The following is a 20,882-nucleotide window of genomic DNA, read 5'->3' on the forward strand; positions in this document are numbered from 1 at the left end:
ATTTTACTCTAGATTTTTTTGAGAGTTAAGGGAGAGAATGAAATAAAACTCTTTCAGGAGGAGTTCCTTCACTGGACATAATGAAGTCAGGTCATGCTGATAATTTTTTTTTTTTCGTTTCACTGGAATTTATTAGAATGTGAAGTGTATAATAATATCTGTGGAGAAAAAGACACTAAAATCATTAGTCTCCATTTCTTCCTTTGTGGTTAAAAGCTGTGTCCTCATAAATATTTCAACTCAGAGAATACTTAAGCAAGATTTGTGCTTAGATACACTAGCAGTTTTAGGCTATGTGCATTGTTTGTTTTATATAAATATGTATGGGTTTTTAGAGAAATGGGTATTGTCTTATTGACTGCTTGGCATTGCTTTTATTTTCCCCCACTAATGAGGATCTGTATAGATTTTTAGTCCATTCCTTTCTATTTTCTATTGATTTTAGAGATATGCTATGAGAATAAAAGTAGTAATTAAATCACAGTCTGGTAATACATAATTATTATTCAGAATTGATTCCAGTATTTATTTATTTTTTAGTGTCCTACTGAAACCAAAGCAACATTTGGGGTCCACCTTAAGATAGTAGGAGACTGGACAGGTATGTAGAACATAGAGTTTTAAAATATATGCTTTGAAAATAGTAGGCCATACAATAATTTTACTGTTTAACTAATGGAACAACCAACATGTTTAGAAATGTATGTATGTTCTCAAGCTGTTGTTTTGTTTTCCTTCTTTGCTTGTACATTTTTGATATTCAAGTTTTTTTTTTTTCCTTGTAAGATGTATTTTTGGAATTGGAATACCTTGGATATCGGTAATTGTTAATAGTGTGTTGTTCATGTGATTGTAAATCATAGCTTTCTACCTGCTTGTCAGATGTACTGGCAACAGTGCGAACATTGAAATGTATGTGATTTTAAAATTAGTGTATTTACTTTCAAAATATTCAACACCTAGGATTCAGTTCAGTCGCTCAGTCATGTCCGACTCTGTGACCCCATGGACTGCAGCACGCCAGGCCTCCCTGTCCATCACCAACTCCCAGAGTTTACCCAAACTCATGTCCGTTGAGTCGGTGATGCCACCCAACCATCTCATCCTCTGTCATCCCCTTCTCCCACCTTCAGTCTTCCCCTGCATCAGGGTCTTTTCCAATGAGTCAGTTCTTTGCATCAGGTGGCCAAAGTATTGGAGTTTCAGCTTCAACATCCGTCCTTCCAATGAACAGTCAGGACTGATTTCCTTTAGAATGGACTGGTTGGATCTCCTTGCAGTCCAAGGGACTCTCAAGAGTCTTCTTCAACACCACAGTTCAAAAGCATCAATTCTTCGGCACTCAGCTTTCTTTGTAGTTCAACTCTCACATCCACACGACTACTGGATAAACCATAGCTTTGACTAGACAGACCTTTGTTGGCAAAGTAATGTCTTTGCTTTTTAATATGCTGTCTAGGTTGGTCATAACTTTTTTTCCAAGGAGCAAGTGTCTTTTAATTTGCAATCACACAAATCTAGTTCCTGCATGACCTTTTGCATAGTATTATCTGTATATGTATATAACAACTCTACAACATCTTTGGGATGGTGGTCATTTATAATAGCCGATCTGTTGGTGGTAATTTGCTCTTTTATTGATTTTTTTTTAATTATCTGAAAGGTGCATTGAATTAAGAGCTGTGAGTAAATAAAAGAAATATTACACCTTCTTCCCTGGTGGCTCAGATGGTAAAGTGTCTGCTTGCAATGTGGGAGACCTGGGTTAGATTCCTGGGTTGGGAAGATCCCCTGGAGAAGGAAATGGCAATCCACTCCAGCACTCTTGCCTGGAAACTCCCATGTACGGAGGAGCCTGATAGGCTACAGTCCATGGGGTCGCAAAGAGTTGGACACGACTGAGCGACTTCACTTACATTCCCTTGGCCCAACAGAGTGACTGACAAGTGAGTGATCAGTAAATGTTAACTTGTTGACTGATTGTTTATTTTGGTTTCTCAAAAGAAAGGATGCAAATGTAAATAAAGAGTAATTTTTTAACTAAGTCTTGAACTAGGAGTTGGTGTGTGAAAACTATAGGGAATCAGAAAAAGGCAGAGTCAGTGTGATCTAGGGCCATACAAAAAGCTTCACAGAGAAGACAGATTGTAAGCCCAACTTGAGAATCAGGCAGGTGAAGAAAGAAGGTGACCCATAGCACTGTCAAAAATCAGGCAAGGTAAATTTGCCCTTATTCAGGAAAGGTAAGTTTCTTAAATAAGGCTATCAGAAGTAAAGATAATGTTTTGGGGGCGAGTAGTATGGTAAAACCTGGTGCAGATCTTGAATGCCTTGACAAGGTGTTAGAACAGCTTGGAGATGTTAGGGAACATTTGAAGGACCGGAAGCATCGTCATGAAAGTGGTGCTGATAACTTGCTAGTGGACAGGGTGAGGATCAAGGGAAGACTGATTGGTCCTGGAAGGCAGAGGAGAAGGAATCAGTGGAGGAGTGAGGCTGGAAACTGAGGATGTATTTGCAAGCACAGTTTAAGAAGCTGGTATTAGAAAGGGGGGCTATTTATTGTAAAAGTCAGGAAAGGACAAGATGATTTGTAACAGAGAAGGGATATTTTAGAAAAGTAAGTTTAAAGAGTTTGTGTGATATACTTAAAAACAATAGTGTATATAAAATTCTTTGTCTATAGAAAGAGCAGTCAACCTGGAATTGGAGATGAGAAGAGAATGGGGGAAATATGCAGCATAGGATTTAATGGGCAGACGATGAAACTAATCCAGAGATATTTGAGCAGTGATGACCTATTTGGAATCAATGAGAAAAATCAGGCTTCAGTTCAAATTATTTATTTGATAGCTTTTGAAAGAGATTATGGTAGTTCATTGTGAGAAGGATACTGATGTTGTATAGAAATAATAATTCCCATAATCCCAGAACTAGATGATATAAGTAAAGAGTGTGGTTTTTTTTTTTTTTTTGCACTTTTTGACAAAAAAATGAGTGAAGTTCTTCTCTGGTAAGAATCCCAATATAGTAAGAATTAACTTTAGCAATGAATGATAATCGATAGAGTTCTATATCTGAAAGGAAACAAGTGCAATGAAGTCATAATTTAATTCATCAGGGTAAAGAGAAAGTTTATCATGGCTCATTACTAGCTATTGTTACCGAGTTTCTTCATAAAGTTATTTTCTATTGTCATTATCTCATCATTTATTTTAATGTTTTCTATTAAGAGTTCTTAATAGTTTTAATTTTATCCTCTTTTTTAATGTACAGTGCCATGGAAGGGGAAACAAGCTCATTCTCTTCAGAGAGTTCAGTTCCAGTTAGATGCTTTTCAATTAACAGACTTTATTGGTTGTTGACTTTAAATATTTGTTGATTTGGGGGAAAATGTCAGGCATTCATGCAGAGAACCACTAAATAATTCTGCCACTGCCACTTTAGTTCAGAAAACGTTTTAGCTGTCTTATAAAAATAATTATGGAAGGAAAAATGGGGATAGCATTGCTGAAATAAAAGATTATTGATTTTTATTCTGAAAGAATTGATATTATATATATTTTATTCTATATTAAAAGCAGTAGTTATAGAAAATACACCAAAGAGATGCTTAAGAAGTTGAATAACAGAGGTTTACTTTTTAAATTGACTGAGAAATGTTTTACTGTGACTAGTTCTTCCCTGAAATATGTTCTGCCTGCTGAGCCACAAGGGAAGCCCAAGAATACTGGAGTGGGTAACCTGTCCCTTCTCCAGCAGATCTTCCCGACCCAGGAATTGAACCAGGGTCTCCTGCATTGCAGGTGGATTCTTTACCAACTGAACTATCAGGAAAATCTGATATGTTCTGCCTAGACAGGTCTAAAGAACCGGTTTAGTACTGTTCTTCAGTACCCACCTCCTGGGTCTAATCTAAGACTAATCTGCTACACTCAGCTGTAAGAGTACCCAGGAAGTAAACGAGGCAGCTATATAGCACAGGACAAGGAGGCAACAAAGTTTTGTGTTTGTTGTCTAGCTCTGGGGGCTTCCCCAGTGGCTCAGTGGTAAAGAATCCACCTGCAGTGTAGCAGACACAGAGAGACAGGTTTAATCCCTGGGTTGGGAAGAGCCTGTGGAGGATGGCATGGCAACCCACTCCAGGATTCTTGCTTGGAGAATCCCATGGACAGAGGAGCCTAGTGGGCTACAGTCCATGGAGTTGCAAAGAGTCAGACAGGACTAAAGTGACTAAGCATGCATGCTAGTTGCATCTCCTAAGTATGTGAAAGACTCATTAAGTTTAGAAGACTCTTCAAACCTCTTTAATTCTGCAATTGAGGTTTTTCCTTGAAATGATGATGATAGAGGGGTGGAGTGAATTATCTGAGGGGATTTCTCTTTGAAATGAATTAATACCTGTTGCTTTTCTAGAATCAGTCCTGCTTCCCAATTTCAAATGTATGGTTACATTTTGATTGCCAATTGCCGTGATTATCATTCTCATAGTCCCAAATATTTTTTTTTTTTTTTACTTTCTTCATTAGGTATCATTTCTACTGGATAATGTCTCACCATTGGTTATTTTAATAGTTTAAGTAGCAGGTGACTTTTACTATAAAACATTATATACCTAATATCCACATGTAATTAATCTGAAAATCTTTTCATTGTTCCACTCAGTAATTAATGGATTGATGATAATTGGATGGACATCCCACAAAATGCCAATTGTTTATATCACATAATGGTTTTTCCTTGAATCTTGATTATCAATTCCCATCCTGTGTATTTGACAGTCTTGCTGAGATCTAAAGTATGATTAACTTGAGGACTGAAAGCGGGGAAACAGGGCTATGTAACATTTTGGATTTGCCTTGTTCACGTGTCACACTGGCACACTGCCGTAATCTTAGATAACAGTCTCGTTAGAGACTGGGCCAAGAAAGAGGTGATAACTGTCTGTCTCTGTTTTATTCTACTCATATTAGCCAGGCATGTTCCATACTTCTCCATGTAGATGATTGCTTTTGAAAAGATTAAAACAGAATATGTATAATATATTCTAAGTATTTTTTTTTCATTTTGGGGAGCCTCTGATCAGATTATGACTACTCTAAATTATACTAATGTTATTATTTTATAATGACATGTTCTGGAAAAATTATGACATCTACCCTACCCTAAATATATCTGTGAATATCTCTGGTTGTTGCAAAATGCAAAACAATAAAAGTACTCCTGTTGAAGGACATGCCAAAAGAAGTGATCTATAGTGACTAGAAATACACTTTTGTTGTTTCTATGACTAGCAAATTATAATGGTTAGTCATTTGTGGAAGATAGCATTTAAATTATTTGTAAGTTTTGGCTAGTAAACATTTATTAAACATTTATTTTATGCCAGATGCTGCACTAAGTTCTATAGATACAACATTGCCCAAAATAGACAAGGTCCCTGCTCTCATAGAGACTGTGTTCTAGTCAATAAAGACCTCCCAGAAACAAAAAAGCAAATCAATATGTAGTGTGTTAGATAGTGATGAGTGCTATAAGAAAAATAAAGGTAAGGGAGTAAGAATGGTGAAGAGTGGTAGTGCTATTTTAGATAGGGGTAGGACTTCCCTAGTGGCCCAGAGGTTAAAGCATTTGCCTGCAAGGCGGGAGACTCAGGTTCAATCCCTGGGTCGGGAAGATCCCCTGGAGAAGGAAATGGCAACCCACTCCAGTATTCTTGCCTGGAGACTCCCATGGACGGAGGAGCCTGGTAGGTTACAGTCCACTGGGTCGTAAAGAGTTGGACACAACTGAGCGACTTCACTTTCACTTTCACTTTCAGGACTATTTTAGAGAAGGACTTTCTGAATAGACAGGTAGGTAGATGAGGGAATACATCAGGTGGATTTCAGGGAAAAGTACATTTAGATAAAGGAAACAGTAAGTGCAAAGTCCCTGAGGTGGGGGTAACTTTGGATATTCAGGGAAGGCAAGGATCCCAGTGGGGCTGGAATACAGTCAGTGAATGATGGTGGTGGAAAACGAGATCAGAGAGGAGAGTTGGGGGCGATCAGACTCTATGGGCTATGGAAGGACTTGGATTTTAATCTGATTGAATTAAAAGCATGATTTTGAAGTCTACATCTGAAAGATTATTTTGTTCTAGTCAAATTACCTAGTGTTTGGCAAGCCAAAAATTTTTTTTTGTTTTCCAAAAAAAAAAACCTTGAGTTTAGGGAGGAAAAAGCAAATGGTGATGCCTCTGAAAATTGTACGAAACAGCTTGATAAAAAAGAAAACAGGTCAAACTTTTTTGATGGAGGAGGAGGTGTAGCATCATTTTGAGATGCCTCAGTGGAGATTCTGTCTCCTGCCACATGGCCCTGGTTTATGGGCTCCAGTAGCCTCACCTGTCCACTGTGTTTCCTACCAGCTCATATATGGATGGTAGTAGCTTCCTGTTACCCTTTGGATTGTTCCCCTAACTTTAATATGGCTTCCCAGTTCATATTCATCTGAGTCACTCGTTCCCTCTCTCAGATTCCTTCCACTTAAATGATACAGAACCCTTCCTGGATTGGGCTGGACCCAGACTATCACAGAAGGTCAACAGATCCTCTCTGAACAGAGCACTGAATCACTGAGAGGAGTGATAGACATATGGGAGAGAGAAGAAAAGATGTCCTTAGGCAGTCAAACATTTGTGTCCAAGGACCGGTAAGAAGTGCAGTGTTGCTGGAAATAAAGAATAAAGTCTGAGAGATGCCCATAGACTGGATATGATAGGCATTTGCAGGCTTCAGTTTTTGTTATAAATGTTATGGAGATTCACTGGAGGATTTTGATTAGGGTATGACTCATATTTTAAAGTGGTGAAAAAGAATATGATGGGGTGGGCAAGAGTGGAAGTCAGGAGATAAGAGAGAAGCTGTTGCTGACGTCTAGACAGAAGAAATGCCAGTTAGGCATAGGGTGACAGAGACTGGAGCTTGAAAAGTGGATGGATCTTGAAGGTGTTATCTTTCAAGTTTTGTGGATCCTTTGGGGGTGGGTTATAAAAAAGCTATGAATTGTATATAATGACAAGGTTTTCAGTTTCCTTAAGTGGACTGTGTTGCTGCTTATTAAGATAAAGAACACTGTGGCATATTAGGAGGAAAAGAGTGGACATTGAAAGTTCAGTTCCATACATTTTAAATTTAGAGCTCTAAGCTAGAGATCTAAACTTGGGAACCATTAGTACCTTCATGGATTTAAATCCTTGACGCTGGTCAGGATCACCTAGGGCAGTAATTCTCAATTATGTACGATACAGCATCATGTTTTATAACATTTTATATGCCACTTTACATTCTTAAAATTAAATGTACAGATATTATATATACAAATGATTTATAAAAAATCAATAAAATGTTCTAACCTTAGTATAAAGAAGCTGTGTAAATAATTTATAGTAAATGATTTACATTCAGTATTTAAATTTTTAGGGATGACTACACTGGAAGTCAAAATGAAATAGGTGGCTTATAGCCACATACAAAATGAGTATGAATAAGACAGTTCCAAATGCAGGCTCCCAATGCCAAATACTGTTGAGGCCCAGTGTCTTTATGTGGTGTGCTTTCAAAATGGTAAACATCTTTTGATTAAGTTCTAAGCACAATAGAGTACAATATTACTTTAGTTTTTACTGTGGTTACAATGCTAGAAATTCTAGTGTATATTTAAATCATGCAAAATCTTTGCATTTTTTTATAATTATAAATGAGTTTTTCATTTACATGAAAGTCCAGAAAGTCATTTGAAAAGCATATGGTGGTGTGATAATTTCTTGTTGCACAGTATTCTCCACAAATTGCAGGATGTTTGCTCTTTCTGACCTCTACTCTGTAAATGTCAGTAATACATCATAACTGTGAAAGCCAAGTTGCCTCCATGAGCTCTCAAAACTGCCCATAAGAGGTGGTATTCTTGATCAGGGACAACTAGTTTGAGAAAAGTGTACAGACAGAAAAGAAATCTAACTAAGCCCTGAGACATATCAACATACTGAGCTCAGCAAAGGTGATTAAGAAAGAGTGGTCACTGAAGAAAAAGAGGAACCTGGGGCGAGTCTGAGTCCTGGACACCACAGGACAGTGTTTGAAAAAAGAGGAATGAACCAATTGGGACAAATGCTGCTGAAGAGTGGAGAAAAATGAGGGCAGAACTAATGACCTTAGGAATTGTGATTTAATGGAGTGCTGGAAAGAGAAGATAATAATAATAAAAGAAAATCTGGAGATAAGTAGAGACAAATCTGGTGTGTTGGAGTCAGCTCTTATGAGCTCACTGGGTTATTGGGTGCTTCTTTTCCAACTCAGCATTCAGTGAAGTCAAGTTTCATAGCTTTAAGTCATCCACAATGTGACTATTCACTCCATAGAAACTGACAAACCCCATAAAGTAGGGGTTATAAAAATTTTTTAGACCTGGCTATTAAATATTTTTCAGCATATCACTGGACAAATTCTAAGGAGTTTGGATGTAAAATGAAGTAAAGAAATAGGGCAATAGTTGAATGGGGGGAAGACATAGGGAGAAGGCAGATATAAGTTTAGAGTGAGTATAAAATAAATGTATGCATTTTTATCTGTTTATATATATGCATGCTAAGTCACTTCAGTCATGTCCGACTCTGTGACCCTATGGGATGTAGCCCGCCAGGCTCCTCTGTCCATGGGATTTTCCAGGCAAGAATACTGCAGTGGGTTGCCATTCCTTCTCCAAGGGATCTTCCTGATCCAGGAATCAAACCCACGTCTCTTATGTCTTCTGCATTGAAAGGCAGTTTCCTTTACCATTAGCACCACCAGGGAAGCCCAATATATATTTATATATAAATACATATATATAATATGTACATATATTGCATGTGAACAATTATATTTATATATGCCTGAGGACAACATGGAAAATAAGATTGAAGTAGAGATGGAAATATAAGGATAAGAGTCTTGTGGAAGCTTCCTGATTGATGCTTTTGAACTGTGTTGTTGGAGAATACTCTTGAGAGTCCCTTGGACTTTAAGGAGATCAAACCAGTCAATTCTAAAGGAAATCAACCCTGAATATTTATTGGAAGGACTGATGCTGAAGCTGCAATACTTTGGCCACCTGATGCGAAGGGCTGACTCATTAGAAAAGACCCTGATGCTGGGAAAGATTGAAGGCAGGAAGAGAAGGGGATGACAGAGGGTGAGATGGTTAGATGGCATCACTGACTTGATGGACATGAGTTTGAGCAAGCTCTGGGAGTTGGTGATGGTCAGGGAAGCCTGACGTGCTCCTTGAGGTTGCAGAGTTGGGCTCGACTAAGCGACTGAGCTGAACTGAACTGAGATATGTAAGTATTGATAGTGCTGGAGAGTTAGAGGGTATAGTTACAGGAGCAAAGTCCATAAGGGTCTCCTGATGGATTCTAAGAGAACTGGATTCCAGCGTACAAGTGGAAGAGCTGACCTCTGACAAGGCAGCTGGGCAAGACAGAGGAGATGGTTTAGAGCATCTCTTCTGATTGAAGTGAGTGGAATGGGATTTCTCTTCTGATTCCTTTCATGTTCTTGGTGAAATAAGTAGTAAGGTTGTTTCTGAGTTGAGGAAGTGGGGAGTACTTTGAATTTTGCGGAGAAGGAAGAAAGTGTAATGTGTCACTTGAAGTAGTAAATCGATGAGTGAAGCATGGTGGCCTTTCTGAGCAGCCTGCTGAGATATGTGGTTCAAAATTTAAAGTGAGACAAGTCAGAATAATTGTGAGTTTTTCCCAGGCATGGTCCACTTCTTCAGATTAGCTATTGAGCAGGTGGGGAGTTGGATTTCACCAGCATTGGTCCATTCCTGATTAAATTCACTATAGCTGTCACCTCCAATCCATTCTCTGCACTGTAACCACAGAAACTTCAAAGCATGAATCCAATTAAATCCCTGCTTTTGCTTTAAACACATTGATAGCCTCCTTTGCTCTTAGGATAAAGCAAAAACAAAATCCTTCCAATGGCCTGGAAAGGCCTTCTTGCACAGTCCCTGACCTACCTCTCATATTGATTGAGTTTTTTTCTTCTCTGCACAACAGTACCCTTGGCTTTTCTGTCCCTCTTGCTTCCCTTGCTGCCTGACCCCCTTGTGTAATCCTGATCCATATGGCCACAGTACTCTCCACCACCCTCTCCCACCCCTACCCACATAAGCACCTAGTATCTTTAAATCAGCTCAGGAGCCACTTCTTCTGCAAAGCCTTCTAGACGTTTCAGTTTGTTGTTTCTTATATGCTGTTGTCAACTATGTTTCTTTTCTTGAGAGCACTATCTCCACTGGTAACTGTATATTCAAAGTGTGATCTTTGGTGTAACAAGTTCTCTCCAGTATACTGAAAGCATTATCACATAGTAGGAACCTGTGTCTCTTTTTGTTCACTGTTGTACTCAAGGACCCATTAAAATGGTTGTTTTAAATAAATGCAAATATTTGATAAGGGAAGAGAAGAAAGGAAGAGGAAGGTGGAAGGAAAGGAGGGAGAGAGAAGGAAGGAAGGAAAAGAGGGGAAGGGAGGGAGGAGGAAGGGAGGTGAGAAAGCAGGTAAGCAAGCAGAGAGGTGTATCCTTTGCTTCCTGAAAAATCACCGGTGGTGGGGCAGTGGTCAGATATATAAAGGTAATACTGTGGCCACCCAAATGAAGGAGGCAGAGGAGAAGGGGCAGCAGAGGATAAGATGGCATCACTGACTCCATGGACATGAGTGTGAGCAATGGAGTTAGTGAAGGTCAGGAAAGTTTGGTGTGCTGCAGTTCATGGGCTTGCAAAGAGTTGGACACAACTTAGCGACTGACTAACAACAATAAGGTGCCTTGGGAGGGAGATTTGGGAGGCTTTTGGCACCAAAATGAGTGTAATGGAAAAAAGTAGGACTTGTTGAGAGTGAAAGATTGTTCCAGAGGGAGAAACAGCTTGACTGATAGCTCAGAGGGGTGAATTACCATGGAAATCTAGAACAATATCATGCTGTTGGAAGGCAGGCTAGGATGGTATCCAGAGGTCATGTCATGGAGGAGCTTGTAGGAATTACTAAAACGTGTGGCTTTTTTTTCTAAAGATGTTGGTGAAAAATTGAAGGGTTTAAAATAGGAACTGAAATCAGATTTGTACTTTTGTGTCACCCTATTGGTATTATACAGATGGGAAAGGAGAAAGACTAGGTTAGAAGCAAAGATACCAAAATCAGTCATGGTGTCAAGCAAGTTGTGCGTGCATGGCAAGTCACCTCAGCTTGGCCTGTTCTTTGTGACTCTGTGGTCTGAAGGCCACCAGGCTCCTCTGTCCATGAGATTCTCCAGGCAAGAATACTGGAGTGGGTTGCCATGCCCTGCCTCAGGGCATCTTCCTGATCTGCCAGGGTCCAGCCCCGGTGGATCCAGGGTAATTCGAAGCGGAGACAGAGTTGGTGTCCTAGGAAAAAGCTATTTAATTAGAAATATAAAGAGAGATTAGAAAAGAATAGTGTAGCAGGAAAATTAGTGGAGAAAAAGAGGCTGAATAACGTGGTTTACATGGGATACCAGTAAAGCTTCGAGACAAGAGGCTTGCACCACCTACATAGGCCACCGGCGCCCACTTGAGTAGCGGAGGGTGCCCCGCCTTTGGCTCCCTCTTGCGTGGATCTTAGAAGCCAGGGCAAAGTTAGCAGGCTTGGCGAATACCCGTGCTCCAGATGGGAATTCAGCCAGAAAAACGGAGAACAAGAAAGGAAGACACAGGGAAATCAGTCCTTCCAGAAACTGATCCGATTTCTTTATTTTCAGATTTGCTTATATACCTTTTGTTACACGTAGAGACAAATGGAAATTTTAAAGTTACGCAGGGGTCAGCAGTCCTGACCTTTATCAAAATCAGGTGCTTCATATAAATGTGTACAAAAAGGTCTTAGGGGTTTTACATCATCTTCTGGCCATGAGGCCTGCTGACATTTTATGATCCTTTCTTTCTGATAACGGTCAGTCAACCAAAAAACTTATTTCCAGGGGTGATTTTTCTTAAACCAGGCACCACCCTCTGAAGGTACCAGATAAAGTTGCATTCCTATAGGGTGAGGGTGTAGTGGGTTACAATTAAGAAAGGAATTTACTTAGCCTAAGGTTAACACGATTAATCTTAAAGGTTAATACTTATTTCTTCTATATGCTAGTTATATTCATTATAAGGGCAGGGAATATGGAGACTTAGCAGCAAATATTGACTCAACAAATGAAAAACCCTTCACCAATATAATTTCTAATCAACCCACTATACTATACTAATACTTTTCTATCTTCTCAAAAGAATCTGTATTTAGAAAGTTTACAGCATCTCATGCCTCTCACGGTTGGGAGGCTGTAAACAATCACATGTGGCCGGACGAACCTGTACAGGCAGGCTAAATAACCTTCAGAGGAGTTCGTAAGTTGAAACACTCTTGTCATGCTCAGGAATTTTTATTAAGTGGAGCTGTAGGTTAACTGCTTCTCTGGCAGAGGTGATGGGGGAGAGCCTCCCATAAAGTCAGAGGTGTAGGTGAGAGCATAAAACAGTAAAGTAGGCAGACTCTGGTTTTGAGGGTAGATGCTCGGGAACAGGGGGTTTCCTGAGGCTCGATCCCGCCTTTGCATATGCCAAAGCCTCCTTCCTCATGATGTTGCCACGGGTGGAGTTCCTCACGCTGGCTCCCAGCACTGATCCAGGGATCAAACCCATGTTTCTTCTGTCTCCTGCATTGGCAGGCAGCTTCTTTACTGCTGGGAAGTAAAGAGCCTGGGAAGCCCGTCAAGTAAAACGAGGAGATAAGAATGCTGTTTTGTGACCAAAGAAGTGGGACTGAACAGTAACTGTAGCAGGACATTATTGTTAACCTTATAAAAATCATCTTTGGGAGAAAATGCAGAGAGGTTTGGGGGTGGTAGAAATTGCTGTGAATTACTCAGTCAAGTGGAGGCCAGGAAGTAGAGAGAATCTGTGTTCAAACAGAAGCACATAGCAAATGGGCCTATTTCTAAATTGCCCCAGAACTCTGAGAGGGATTGCATTTTTACTGGTCTGGCCTTTTATTAGTGGTGGGTGATGAGTAGCAAATCCATAGGCAATTACTTGTATATCTATCTGTCTGGGTAAATGTGAGCAAGGTTTTGACAAACTGTGTCCTGAAGTATGTATTATTTGTATAATGAAACACATTATATCTCTAGCCTCATGTGAATCTATGTGGAAATCATTGAGGACAATTAGTTAATATGATATAATTTAACATAACTCATTTGCTATCATAGTATAGTAAATCATTCAATAAATATGAGCTGCACTTAAATCGCATATTTCATAGTCTGAGAATTCAAGGAAATTTTCAGGGAAATGAGAAATTTGTATTACCATTTAAATGCCCATCTGTTCTCAGGAGAGAGGATAAATTGTTTTCCCCTTGGTTTCTCAGTTTATGAACATGAAATTTATGCTGTCATTTTCTAGTAGATGACAGCTCACTTATAATGCCACAGAAAATACAGAGATTGCTTAGTAAATGACTAGAATTCACTACTCATTAAGTTCCATTCTAGTTCAGTTACTTTACAACTGCAAAGATAGGGAAAAAATTTTTGCTTTTTTAATCCAATAAAAATATTACTTTTTATTTTGGAAAATAAGCGAATCATTCAATTCCTGGACCTGGAGGTAGAGTTATTATAGCAAAGTGGTTTGTTTGCATGGATTGTTATGTTTTTATTATGAACTGTTTTATTCCTAAGTTTGGCTTCTCTTTTATCTACTATTTTCTGCTTGATTTTACTATATAGTATTAAGGAAAATAAGAATAGTGATGGGCTTCCCCAGAGTCTAATGTTTAAGACTCTGCTCCACTAAGGGGACACAGTTGGATCCCAGGTCAGGGAATTAGGATCCTGCATGCTATACAACATAGCCAAAAAAAAGAATAATGAGAAATTTTCTTGGTAACATAATTTCTTAAGCAATGTCAAAAATATGACAATAATGTCCTGGGTGGTCAAGAAGGAATATGTCATTTTGCCAAGCTAGTCTAGTGGTAATGGACTAAATAATTTCAAAGCCAAAAAGACAAACATTTTGTTACATTTTCATTATCATGAGGAACATTTTTAAGTACTCATTTGTTTGATATAATTGCTAAGTACTTTATAAAGGATGCTAAATGAATATTTTTCCTGTTTCCTATTTGTAAAATTGTCATTTTTGAAGCAAAATTGTAAGTTAATGGATTATAATCATGCAGGCAGTGTTCTTTAAGGTCATCCAAATGAACACACCTAAAGACATCAAGTACGTTAATGCCTAAGGAAGAAACTTATCTTCCAGTGATTCAAAGGCAATCAAGTCAGGGAACTTTGGGAATAGAGTCTAGTAAAAATACTATTGCTCTTATTATGATTTTTGAACTTTAACAAAGGAGGAAGGTGGAATTTCATAAACATATAAATAGAATGGAAAAACTAAATACTTCCATGAAATGAGATTTTGAGACAATTTGGAGGTGACAAATTATGGACATGGAATGCTAAGGAACACCAAGAAATGGAGTTTGAGTAGGTAGTAGAGTTAGGGAAGAAGAGTTAAAATAAGATCTGTCACAAAGTACTGAAAAAGAGAAGGCAATCTTATTTTTTGTTGGCACTGTATTAAGAAACTAGTAAAATGTCTTGAGATGGAGCTACCAAATAATTAGAAAGAAGGGAAAGGCTAGAAAGTCCATGCGGAAAAGTTTGTACGTTCTAGACATTACCTAGCAGAGAGTTACACCGCTGACTGGAGCAAATAAGAAAATAACGTTTCAAGAGTTAGATTGTCCTTCAGGAATAGTCAACTGATCTGTCATCCTTTCTCCCCCCAGCTCCTTTCCCTCATTTGTGATGTGTTTGTCTGACATTACATTTGCACAATGGCAGTGCAAAGCTTTTGTTGCTGCTGGAATGGTGGACTTTTCAGTGCTGGTTCGGTATATTGTGTCAAGATGTAGTACTCAACCGTATAGACTTTCAGAGTTGGCAGAGAGCAGAGTAGAAAAGACAACCAGGGTTAAGAGACAAACTGAAAGGAAATGATCATGTACCTTTTTCCTTTTTTTTAGGCCTAGGAACCCCTTTATATGAATTCTTGCTTCTTCCACAGAGCAGAAACAGAGGCAACAGTTTTCAGTTAATCCTTTAAAAAGAAGTTCTTAATTATATTTATTACATATTGTATTAATTATGTAGCTACGGGAGTTGGCCTTTTGTATGTAAACTTCCAACGAAAAAATTTCCTGAGTCTCTTGAAGGCAGCCATTTTGTGTTCACTCTTTTTTCATATTAAAAGTAAATCAAGAGAAAAAAACTGATATGACTTCAATGAGAACTGAGAATCAAGTGACATAAAGAAAATTAAAGACTTAGAAGAATAAAATAGTTGAAAGGGACATGCAGTTTCTCTAGATATAAAGGCAAGATATCTAAAACTCTTAATTCTTCCCCAAATAATTTACAACCTTAATAAAATTTCAGTTAAAATGAGAACTGAAGATAAAAAATAATATTAATTATTTGAAGAAAGCCCGCAAAGACAATTAAAAACGAGTAACAAGAAAGTCTAGAAAAATTTGAGTAGCAGCATAGGACTGGCTCTATTAAACCATGTGATAAAGTGGAATCAGTTTTAGAAACAAGCTAAGAATTTACAAAGCTAAATCACATGCTTAGGAACGTGAAAGTGTGAGTCTCTCATTAGTGTCTGACTCTTTATGACCCCATGGACTGTAGCTCGCCAGGCTCCTCTGTCCATGGAATTCTCCAGGCAAGAAGACTGAAGTGGGTTGCCATTTCCTACTTCAGGAGATCTTCCTGGCAAAGAGATCAAACCAGGGTCTCCTGTATTGCAGGTTGGTTCTTTACCATCTGAGCCTCCAGGGAAGCTCCGTATGTCTAGGAACTTGAAGCTGTGAAGTGGATGAGCTGAGATTTTAACTCAGGCTCATATTATGCTTAAGAATGTGCTTTTTATAATTTACTACACTGTCCCCAATAGAGTTCAATTAGTTTAAGCACTGTGGCACTAGAGCAAAAGAGACAAGAAATATATTAAGAAAGGAAAATAATCCAGAACAGATCCTTTAATCCGTGGAAATGCATATCATATTATAAAAGAAGCTCCATAAATCAGTGCGAAGTGTTAGCTTGTAAACAACTGAAGCATTTAAAAAAATTAAATCTTTTTCTCCGATGACCAAAAATTACTTCCAGATATGTTAAGTGCACGTGTGCCTAGTCGCTCAGTCGTGTCCGACTCTTTGCGACCCCATGGGCTCTAGCCTGCCTGCTTCAGTACCTAACCTTGTTATGCTGAAAATAAAAATAAAAACAAAGTTTTTACTGGTAGGCATATTTTGTGAAGGCCTCTTCAAGGGATAGGAATCCAAATTGACCCTGAAATCTTGGTCAGGGTTTAGTTAAAGGAAGAAGTCCTGGTATCAGGAATGCAGGAGGGAGAAAAAAATAACAAAACAGAACAGGGAGATAGGAGGAGTCCCAGATTTGTCCAAGGAAACAGCCTAATGAAGGAAGTGAATTTATATATATGCTTGTTGCTCTTCCCTAATCCATCATTTCATAGGCTTGGCCTTTGACCAGGAGATCCTGTGTTTAAGAACAGAGAAAGCTACCACTGCACAGTTGGTTTTGATAGGTTTCAAAGGCCCATATATTTCACACCATTAATTTTGTGTGCCCTAGGTTTTAGGTTGGGACTTCATAAAAAACATTAAAAAAAAAAAAAAAAGAACCCTCCAGTTTCTTTGGATCTTGGGTAAAATTGCCTATTCCTTTTTGAATATGCACCCAGGGGGTATTGAGTTTGTGCAGAAAGCAAGGACTGAATTAGTATCAAGCTGAGCCTTGATCACTTTGAGGTGTTTCTTTTGTTGAATGCCAGCATTGTCAAAAAAGTGCATTTGCTGTGACAAATGAAAAGAAAACATTTCTCTTGAGAGGAAGATTATGGAAAGCTTAGTAGCAATAATGTGTGCATCTAAAACTGCCTCTGTTTCTTGCTTTCACTTTCCTTGAACCTCCATTCTTTTTTCTCCCACCCTGTCAATTTCCGTAGTTTAGCGTCAGTGACAATAGAAGAGAATACATATTCTGTAAGAAAGCCAGTAACAGACGTGGCTTCACTGATGTATTTAGAGGCCAGCAAGTCTGTTTGCAGTTCTTTCAAAAGCTGCTTTTGATTTTTTTTTTTAATAGTATGTTTAACAAGTAGGAGCTAGAATAATGAACGTTAAAGGAATAGACTTTTATCACTGGGCTTGCTCTGAAAATAAAAGTGTCCATTAAATAGTTTTTCTTTGTGTTATACTGCATTTACCTTACCGTGCTGAAAGTACCAGATGTGTAGACACACAGATTGTCTGTGTGACCCCGCTGTGTTTCTCTCTTATGTAATCCTCAGGCAAGAAGAAAATAGGGGAGGTGGGGGCAGAAAGAGAGTGTGGCATTTTCTCTGTGGATACGGTAGAAAGAACACTTGACTGTGAGTTTTTAAGGTTTGCTTTTGTTTCTGTTTTTTTTTAATCTCTCTGCCTTTTGCTAGCCATTTGGCCCTGGGCCAGTTAATCACCAGTCTGGTTTTTAGTTTGCTCACCTTGAATGTGTTGCATTGATAGAATTTTCTCATTTCTTAGCTCATGGCTGATATAAAGCTATATAATCCTAAAATGCAGATAAACTTCTACATAGAGTAAAAATGATAACAGATTTATTGAGATACAGTTGAGAAAAGTCTCTCACAGGGAATATTGTGGAGAATCAATGCCAAGTGTGGGAGTTTTATGTTTGTTTTCTTTATAGCTCTTATTAGGGTATTTATTCATTTATTAGCTCTAGTTGTATGTACTGTGCCCTGTGTTCTTATCTTCTGAGGTTACAAGTGTAGACTTGCTTTTTTCCCTCCTTGGGTAACACAAGTATAGATTCTGTTTTTTTTGTGTGTTCCTTTGACATTGGCCCTAATATTTGTGAAGAAGGTAGTTTTATATAACCAGAGCATGCAGCTAATTATTTTTTACTTCTAGAATTGTAGTCCATTTTAATTTGAGTCTTTTATCAATAGATTTGTCTGTATCTTTAATAGAAATATATTCTTGCTCTGCAAGTAGATTTTGTGATTTATCTAAAATAGTATTAATTTGATGCCTTTGATGTTGCTTTGAAAGCAATGTTTTAAATAGCAACTATTGTTATTCAATACTGAGTTACCATGGTAATAAAGAACATTCACTTGATTTAAACTTTTCAAAAAAGGAAAATGTATAGTCTGTATCTTTCTAGTTAATTTGGATGTACTTCTGAATTTGCACTATAATTCTCATTTTTTGAAGTAATTTGTTTCTTCTAAGATTAGTGTGCATATTTCTTTTCCTAAGAAAATAAAACACCAAATTTTAACAAACCATTAATTTCTTTGAATCCCTAGGAGAACAGCTTTTTTCTTGCCCTCATTAAGTAATTTTGTAATTATATTCTAAATTCTTTTTCAAGCAGATAGGGAGAGGAAAACTTTTTCTTACTCCCCTTCTAGATTCTTTGGCTGGCTGAATATTTAAATTAACATAAGCCAGATTAATGAGAAAAGAATTTTTTTTTATTTTATATGTATGAAAGAAAGAATGAAACTCAGCTCCTAAAGAGATGAAGCCCCTGGCAGTTAGGAATTGAGGCTTATATTCCATGCTGAGCTGAAGAGAAGTATAGCTGTAGCGTCTTCAAAGGGGAGGAAGAAAATTCACAGGAAGATGGGAAGAACAAATGTTTGGTAAATAAATGATTTCCATGCCATACAGATGATTGTCACATATAAGAGGTTATCTCTGGTAATACCTCTCTTCCTGGTAAGGCCCCTTATCTAAATTCTTTTATGTAGTGAAGGGGGAGGTAAAAAGCTCTTCCTGAGTCTGTTCATCCCTGATTCTTCTGGTTTGAAATAATACACATGCCTAAGTGGCACATTCTGGGTTGGCCTGCCCTGAGCCCCATTGTGGCTGTAATTGCCTTGCAGTTCTTTTGTTGTCCTGGCATTTCCTTGTGAAAAAACAAGGCTGCCCTTGAGAAGTAAAACTTGTGTGTGTGACAAATAATAGGTACTTAATGGAAGTTTATTGAGTGAGTGAATAAATGAATAAAGGATGCTTTAACTGATTATATGTAAGACAGAAAAAATGCTAGCAAAATTATTCACTTCATCTAATATAAATAAGAAGGACTTCTTTCTGGCTTATTTCACTTTTTTACAAAACCTCCCTGCCTCTTTTGCTTTTTCTTCCCAGTGTATCTGGGCAAAGTTGGTGGTTCTGTTCTTCCAGACCATTAGAGTAACACATTTGTCACTCACTTGTTTGCAGTGTACGTCTCTTTTGATAAGATATATATCTTCCTTACTAGACCTTTAGTATATTGAGGATCTAACTTGGTGCCTGATATTTACTACATGATCATACATGTTTGCTGAAAAATAATTTGAGATATGCAAATTTTGCTTGTGTATTTAAATAGTCCTTCTTAAATATTATGGGAAAATTAACTTGTATCTTCTCAGAAGCAGGTGTATGTGTGTGTGTGCGTGCATGCATCTGTGCTGCTTCGGCATCAGTGTTACGTCTTCCTCAGGAGGTAGAGGAGTGGAGAGTGTTACAAAAGCTGTAACGCAGGGAGTGTGAATGACAAATACCCTCGAAGGTATGTGTATGTGAGAGTATACACATCTGTCTTTTAAAAACATTATTATTCTTATATAAATTCTCTTTAAAATACAAAGCAAATATAGATAAAAGAAAAGTTAATGCCTTTTTCAACTTCCATCTCAAATTGTTAGCCATATTTATCCTTGATTCTTTGGTGTACATGCTTCTAGACTTCCTAGGTATATTATAAATGAAGTTATCCAACACCTTGGAGAGACTGGAAAGCTGGAGAGAACATATTATATGATGACTGTCAACTGCTTAATGACATTCCATGAAGGATTGTTTTACTACAGCTTTGAGAAATACATTGGTGATAGGCATTCTATAACCCCTGATAGAGTCTGTGGTGACAGTTTGCAGGCCAAGAATGACAAGCAAGAGAGGCTGTCATTAAAGCGTGTTCTTGAACTTGGTGGAGATGGTGATGTCCCAGAGAGGTAGGAGTTGCTGCTGCTGCTGCTAAGTCGCTTCAGTCATGTCCGACTCTGTGCGACCTCACAGACGGCAGCCCACCAGGCTCCTCTGTCCCTGGGATTTTCCAGGCAAAAACACTGGAGTGGGGTGCCATTGCCTTCTCCGAGGCAGGAGTTAGGAGACAGCAATTAACTGATAGAGTCAGGATGGGTGTGGTTACCATTATGGGCAGCTTGTCTGGACCCATGGTCAGAACGGACTCACCTGGTGAGACCTCTGGAGCTAACTAACTGACCAGGGTACTCTTAGGACTCAAATAGATGGGCAGCCTAGAGAGTCATACTTGGTTTGTATGAATGAAAACTCAAGGATTTGCAAACAAAGGTATAACCCGAGTCATCTGCAGAGGGAGTCACAGCCCTTCATCCATTTCCTAGATCTCAGTCGGTTCATAGATTCTGAACCCCTTGATAAAGTGATGGTCAAGTTCCTTTGAGGAAAAAAAATAGCCTTCTACATGTCAAAAATTAAATTGTAAAATGATCCTCTTACCCCATAACCATTTGACAGGGTGACTGTGCATGGGTGAAAGACAAATATTCAACTTTGAGGGAACTAAACATTAACTCTAAGGTGACCCCATTTTCTGAGGAACCAAAAACCTTACTACAGTAAACCAGTGAGG

General features: G+C 38.3%; 1 protein-coding gene across 2 annotated transcripts in view; it reads left to right on the forward strand.

Annotated features, from left to right (window-relative positions):
• NOX4 (NADPH oxidase 4) overlaps positions 1-20,882 on the forward strand; it is a 180,071-nt gene that overhangs the window by 97,790 nt on the left and 61,399 nt on the right. For both annotated transcript variants that reach the window (XM_040256520.1, XM_040256521.1), the window contains one exon: positions 541-601. In XM_040256520.1, coding sequence (XP_040112454.1) covers positions 541-601 — 61 coding nt within the window. The remainder of the gene's footprint in view (positions 1-540; positions 602-20,882) is intronic.

The sequence above is a fragment of the Oryx dammah genome, unplaced genomic scaffold, assembly GCF_014754425.2.
Source record: "Oryx dammah isolate SB20612 unplaced genomic scaffold, SCBI_Odam_1.1 HiC_scaffold_15, whole genome shotgun sequence".
NCBI lineage: Eukaryota > Metazoa > Chordata > Mammalia > Artiodactyla > Bovidae > Oryx > Oryx dammah.